Source organism: Hylaeus volcanicus, chromosome 8 (genome assembly GCF_026283585.1).
Source record: "Hylaeus volcanicus isolate JK05 chromosome 8, UHH_iyHylVolc1.0_haploid, whole genome shotgun sequence".
Taxonomy (NCBI): Eukaryota; Metazoa; Arthropoda; class Insecta; order Hymenoptera; family Colletidae; genus Hylaeus; species Hylaeus volcanicus.
This window is the reverse complement of record NC_071983.1, coordinates 12,492,161-12,499,557: the sequence shown is the minus strand read 5'-3', so window position 1 is coordinate 12,499,557 and position 7,397 is coordinate 12,492,161. Positions and strand designations below refer to the sequence as shown.

The 7,397-nt window shown below is 35.5% G+C and overlaps 1 protein-coding gene across 3 annotated transcripts in view; it reads left to right on the top strand.

The window, feature by feature from the left end:
* The first annotated feature begins 3,695 nt into the window (after window positions 1–3,695).
* Window positions 3,696–7,397, top strand: part of LOC128881459 (sodium-independent sulfate anion transporter-like) — a 10,765-nt gene continuing 7,063 nt past the window's right edge. The window contains exons 1-2 of one of the 3 annotated variants that reach the window (XM_054132510.1): window positions 3,696–3,843; window positions 4,421–4,631. In XM_054132510.1, coding sequence (XP_053988485.1) covers window positions 4,497–4,631 — 135 coding nt within the window. In that variant the 5' untranslated portion in view covers window positions 3,696–3,843; window positions 4,421–4,496. The other 2 variants (XM_054132507.1, XM_054132509.1) reach the window with 2 other exon arrangements.

Genomic DNA, 7,397 nt, shown 5'->3' with positions numbered 1-7,397 from the left:
ATCTGCATTACATTACAATGTGTAAAAAGGAACGAATGGTTACAATAGCTAAGATAATTAAATTCCTTACTTTATTTCTGAGAATATCAGTAATTACAATTGAGTCAGACTGTGCTTAAAGTTCAAAAAATTGAATTCTGTTTATTACAATAGTGTTTATTTAACTACATTCAATCTTATTCAATTCATTAGAATCAATTATAATTATTCAGAGGAGATAGATACATAATTAATTCATAAAAGTTTACAGTTCAAATTTTCCATTACCAATTGTTTGCTCGACAAGAACGTCTAATTTATTGACGTAACAGAATGGAAATACGTTCGAGGCTTCGGATGCAATGACAATTATATTTGCAATTGTTATTCGTCTTTCCCAAACAATGGTAATTTTGCATTGAACCGTCGGATTATGATAGATTTATGGATCTCGCATAAAAAATGATTCGGTTCAAACTGTATCAATATTAACTGGTAGAAAAAAATATTTCTTTGTCTTGTTTGCAAACATACGCTGACTCATTGCGTAAATTGTGCATCGTGGATTATTCTCGTTGAAATCATTCACGTTACATTTCTTCAAATATTCATTTTGGCTTCTTACGTATTTCGTGAGCATTTAATGTTTTCTTATTGTATACCATGTAAAAAATACAAATTGAGCTTGCTTTGTCTTCGAAAAATTAAATAGAAATTTCTATCCATAGAATAGGGGAGAGATCATTTCTTGTATCTCCTTCTGTTTACTAAATATGAATTTGAGCCCCCTATCATATTTGGGGGGTAGGGGCTCCCCTATGATACAGATAATTTCATTCTCGCTTCGACGAGCTGGTTTTCCTCTTTTCAACTCATTCGTTCGTAATTATTCGCACAAACGTGATAGTGATTCTGTGCTCTATGTTTTTGAGTATCCAATTATCAATTATTCTTTATGAATGAAAAAGTTTTAAGGCTTTTGTGGGACATATAATTTGTTTTTGTATCCATACTGATTACTGATACATAAAACTTTAAACGCGGTTTTCCACGCCACGAAACAATTTTATTAAAAACAATTATTTACGTCAGCTTGCTATTCCTTCAATTTTAACTTTTATCCTATGAAAAAAGATTGCAAATGTAGTTGAAATATAAATAAATATGTCTACCAATTTGTGCTGGAACAGGTATTACAGAACTCTTTCAAATTGATCCGAAAATTAAAGTAAAAAATCGTGTCTCGCACTAGAGTACCACGTTAATCGACATTTCAGCAAAAAAAAGTGTCTAAGCGTTCAAAGAGAAGAAGTGTAAAAAAGAAACCTTGGTTCATATAAAAGGATTCCTAAAAGAGGTTTCAGAGTCCTTATCTTTTCTTTACAAAGTATGTTTGTCAACGCGATCGTGATAGAGATTTAAACATCATCGATGAATGTTTTACATGTCTTCCTATCGACAACCAATCCTCACCGTCTCTTGTAGCTCTTTGCCAGAAACGTTGAGCGCGTTCGCATAAGCAACATGGAAAGCTTTCGCTCCGTTTTTCGAGCAAGAGCGTTATCGTGCATGCACGGGCATTAACATTCATGATACGTCGGCATACAAGAACACAAAATGTCCTTGTAATTTACAGGCACGCTTGCCACGCTCGATACACTCCAAGAATTTCAATCGTACGATCCATACGGGAAAATGCTGGCAGAAAGGATCGGAACTATAAAAGAACCGCGACGAAACGAAACAAGAGAGAATGTGCTTACGCGAGTTCGACGCATTCTTTGATAATCGATGATGGAGTTCCCACTGGTGATACAATCGGAACTTTACGCAATTCTGTTTGTTTTTTTTTTGCGATGCTTGTTTCGAATTAATAGTATCAACGTTTCCTACGGAAGGAGTGCATAACAAGCACGGCGTAATGGCTTCTCCGAAAGAGACTACAGGATTTTCTTTTCTTAATAAAACAAATGGCGTCGTATACAGGGCGTTCCACGTAACACTTTTCACGATTTTTCAAGTATATGCGGTAACCTGACAGGGAAATATTTAATACTTGGATGTTATTTTTATGAACACAATTTAACATCTCAAATTTATTTATTTAAATTCTCCTTCATTCATTGATGCAAAAATTCCCAGATGACATTCAGCAAAGTATTCATGTCCAGCAAGACGGTTGTCCACCTCGTAATCCTCGGATTGTACGTAATTACCTAAACTTCAAATTTGGAGAACATTAGCTCAGCACTGGGCCCCTATCGCTCAGCCATCCACGATCCCCTGATTTCTTGCTACTTGATTTTTTCTATAGGATCATTTATGGTCGATAGCTTGTGCAATTTCAATAAAAGACCAGGAACATTTAAAGCAGCGAATCCAAGAAGTTGCAAAGAAGTTTGTTAAGACAGTATCGTAAGGACAACCAATGCAAACTTCCTAAATTGTGCCTACAACAACACGGATTTCATTTCGAACATTTGATGTGAATTTTTCATTAAATTGCTCGTGTTCATTTAGCCAAGGTTCCTGAATTGATTGTAATTTCGCACAAGGTATTACCACCCACACAAAGAGATCGTCATCTTTAGTAGAAATTTTCATTTTCTTACCTTCGAGGACATCCGAAGAGGTCATGGTCGTTGAATTCATCTTAAGACGAGAGCTAGAAAGAAAGGCACCTTTCCCTAATTTCTTTCCCGAAAAGAATGTAGTATGTATGTATGTAAATTAGTTTAACTATTTCAGGAGATGAAAATACTATTGCTGCTATTAACATAATTCCAGTTCGCAAGATAACCACATTTATATACATTGAGATTATTTTTGACATTTGACTACACGAATACTGCAGTGGAAATCGTGGAACGTATTCAAAGTGCGATAACTGCATAAAAATTATAATGTGTTATTCCGAAACATGATCAGATATGTATGAAAACGATCTAATTAATAATTGTTTGGTTTACAATCCTCCTAAACAGGACTTCCCTAAGTGGAAGTAATACCTTAATTAATACGGTCTATATAAAGAGCTTTCCTAAGGGGATTTTAAAATTATATCTTTTATTAATTTCAATTGATACGAAATACAACCTAGTTTTTTTTTATTTTATGTGAAAATACAGATGATTGAAAGTCTATTTACACATATCCGTAACGTGTCAGTTCCGTATCCGTAGCGTATCGATAACGTCACGGAGCGGTGTCGGACGTGTGTGAACGTGCCCATTCAAAAACAACAGAAGAATATTTCGAATCACTGACACTGATGGAACATTACGGAACTGAACGGATACGGAACAGACACGTTACGGATATATGTAAATAGACCTTTAAACGTGAACGATGATGGCGTTCAAGTGTAAACCACAACTACGCTGACTCTCTAGTATTTTACTAAAAAAATAAATTCTAAAGCCTGTTTTAGAAAGTGCATCGCTTATCGAAAAAGTTCCGTTAACGTTTATCCTAAAATGTCATCGATAGTCCGAAGCCGATACGCGAGAAGAGTCTGAATATTAGAATAAAAATAGGAGATGATGTAACGAACGAATCAAATGAAAAAACCTGCGAACGATGGGCCATCCAGAATTAAAATCAGCCAGCAGGAAGCTCGAGAATACTCGCAAACCCGGACAAGGGCCCATAAAAAAGGCGAGCCAATTTGCTGGTTGAATTGGTGATAATCTGCAGCCTGCCGAACCCAGTGGCCGTTTAGAGAAGAGGACCGACGCATGCGTTCGTATCCTGGACGACGACCGTATCGGCGGGTCCGGCAAGTGGAGGGAGACCTCTGGCACGTGTGAAACAGCTGTAGATTTAATCAGTGTATAGAGCAGGTACGAGTCGTCGCATCAATCGGTAAGTCTCTCCTGTCCTACTCGAGGAACTCCTTCGCCGAGCATACCGGTCAAGAATATGTTCCGAAGTTCACCGCTAAGTTCCGAATAGCGGTGAAAAGTGAAATTCGAAGTGAATTGTACGCAGTGACCAGCGGGGTGTCGATGGTTTCGTTCTTTTTCGAACCCGAATTTCCTTTCGCGGTACTAGCAACGAGTCCCTCGGGATCTCGTTCGAGTCGAAGGATGACGCGTCCTAGAGCAAAAGCAAATGTAAATCACGCGAATTGGTGACGTACGAGTAACTAACAGGACAATCACGTGCTCTAATCGGTCTCACGTGACCGGCCATCAGGTGACGCTAAACGACAGACTAAAGAATCATTCGCGAAATTTGCTAATTGTCTCGTAGTGGATTTGCTAATTGTCGGATTGTTTGACTGACAGTGAATCGAAAGGCCGCGCCGTGGTCGGTTAATGGGACCGCTCGCGCTGGTTGCGTAACACAGAGATCTGTCGATCGAACTTAGGAGGAGCTTCTTCCTGTTGTCGACGTCGGTGCGTCTTCTTCTGTAAATGTCACGTCGGTGTCGTTCCAGAACGCCGAATCGTCACGATGTACTAGAGAAGAGAATTCGAGGCTAACGGACATTTGGTTCGAACGAAGGAAGAAACATGACCGCGTTCAACTTTAAGAAACTACTCAAGAACAGAGTTCCTGTTCTAAAATGGCTACCCCTGTACAGAACAAACGACGCATTGGGTGACCTAGTTGCTGGTCTGACGGTGGGCCTGACCTTGATACCGCAGGTACTTTCCAAGGCACACAATTTTATTTGCCGCGTGATGTCGCGGTGATATTTCGATAGAGATGTCAGAGTCGAGTCGTTTATTCGAACCATTTAAAGTGGTAATGGTTCGATTATTCCAATGAATTAGGGGACACACTGTTCGGATAATCAATTTTAACGATACCTACGTTCAACGTATGTACATCTATCGTATACAGTACTATGTACAGTGGATGTAGAAAGTATTCGTACACCGATCAATTTCCAAAAAAAACTGTGTAAAATTGTAATTTATTAACTTATTTTTTATAAACAATGACATTCTACTTATTCTCCGAAATCTCTGGAATAGATAGATTACAAAAAAAAAGTAGCTATTTATGTAAGTTGCGAAATTAACAAGAAAAAAAAACAACTAATCGATAAAAATGTCGAAGCAATAAGTATTCGCGCAACTGTTTAAAAGTACTTTCCTGGAAATTTGATGTTTTCCAACTCGTACGAAGCAATAAACTAATGTGTTTGTGTCACAAGAATCGTACAAATACTTATTGCTTCTATACTTTCACCCAGTTTTCGCATCTTTTTGTCAATTTCACAAATTATATTAACTAGTAAATGTTGTTTGGACTATATCTACCTTAGAAACTTCCGAGAATATGTAAAATATCATTGATTACAAAAAAAGAAGTTAAGAAACTACAATGTCACGCAAAAGTTTTTTGGGAAATTGATCGGTGTACGAATACATTCTACACCCACTGTATATCGTTGAAACTGGATTTGGTAGGGTCAAGTAAATTCGTAAATATACAGTGGGTGAAGAATGTATTCGTACACCGATCAATTTCCCAAAAAACTTTTGTGTGAAATTGTAGCTTCTTAACTTCTCTTTTTATAATCAATGCTATTTCACATATTCTCGGAAGTCTCTAAGATAGATATAGTCCAAACAACATTTATTAGTTAATATAATTTGTGAAATTAACAAAAAATGCGAGAAGTGAGTAAAAGTATAGAAGCAATAAGTATTTGTACGACTCTTATGACGCAAACACATTAGTTTATTGCTTCGTACGAGTTAGAAAACATCAAATTTCCAGTAAAGTACTTTTAAAAAAGGTTCTAATAAAGGAATGGAAAAAGATCCCGCAGTTACAATAATTATAAAATCAAAAGGAAATCCCACGAAGGAAGTATTATATACTTGTAAATTAATGTAAATTTCTTTTTTTTTTTTAATTAAATTTAAAAAATGGAACAGTTGCGCGAATACTTGATTGCTTCAACATTTCTATCGATTAATTCTTTTTTTCTTGTTAATTAATTAATTCTTTTTTGTTATCTATCTATTCTACAGATTTCCGAGAATATATAGAATATCATTGTTCATAAAAAATAAGTTAATAAATTACAATTTTACATAGTTATTTTGGAAAATGATCGATGTACGAATACTTTCTACACCCGCTGTAATTAGTTTTCTGTTGCAAACATTGTCACAGAACATTCACACAAATACGTTTTAAATAATTGAGTAATTTTAAAAAGTACGAAACACATCGGAACGGTATTGTTTAAAGATTATTTATGGGAGAATATTAGTAAAGCAGGAAACTTTGGATGCAAAATTAGCATTTTTCATTGTTCTTATTACTTAACACTTCGGCTTCGGTTGACGCAGGTATGCGTTATTGAGAGTGTCATATGAGCCGTTCTGTGCACAAATCGATTAACTCCATAAAACAAAAAATTGAGAAATGCGATGAAATATTCAAAGTTGTGACTATGCCAAGTGCTTTGACACTAGAATTTAAGATTTTTCAAAAAGTGGAGTTAATTGATCTTATTTATCGTAACATACAACAGATTTATGAATGTTCACATAAACATACTATAAATATAATAATACATCATAAATTGTTCACAAATGCGATAATTAATGTTTTTCGAATTTATATTTATACACGTTTCCAGTTTATTGTTTTGATTCGTCACTATCGACCCTGAAATTACGTATACGCATTATGTGTATAACTGTGTGTACGTTAAAGCGATAAGGCACAATTTCAACGCTTGAATTTCGTTTTAGAACGTAGTCGAGAAGTATTGTAAAGTTGCTGTACACGTTGACAATCGTTCTCGTTAACACCGTGCAAAGAAAAATTACTAACTTTCAAAATATGTTGCTGAGAGAAGAATACCAAATTTTTATTTTGTATTAAAAAATAAGTAGAATCATTAATAATTGCATATGAAAAAGTGTAGTTTATTATGTGAAAAAGTATTTACCCCTTTTTTCAAAATTCGTTTGAAAAATATTAATTATCGAAAGAGTTATAACGGTTCTTTCCAACGTAACGTGACTGAAAGGAACGATGTAAAATCGCCCCGAAGTCGGTGTTGATTTTTCTCACCTATCCACTGACGTAATTGTCTTACCTTTTGAGTTTATCGAATAATATAAATCATCGTCGAGCCGATAAGAGCGGCAGTGTTGCTTTGACACAAAATACACAATGTATGACTTACGTGTACGTTCACAATACCGCAGACCAAAGTATGACGTTAACATGTGTATGTCCACATTGTTTAAAATGTTAATGGGCTGCATACACCCATGACAAAAACGAATATCGTGAAGTTTGGAAATTTTGTATAGATGGAAACATATTCTATTCAAAAATCATTATATTCGCCATAAATTTTAAATCTTTATCTATTCAATAAAACTAAACATGTTGCAATCAGCCTTTACGATAACCAGAATATCTTCGCTTCTTTG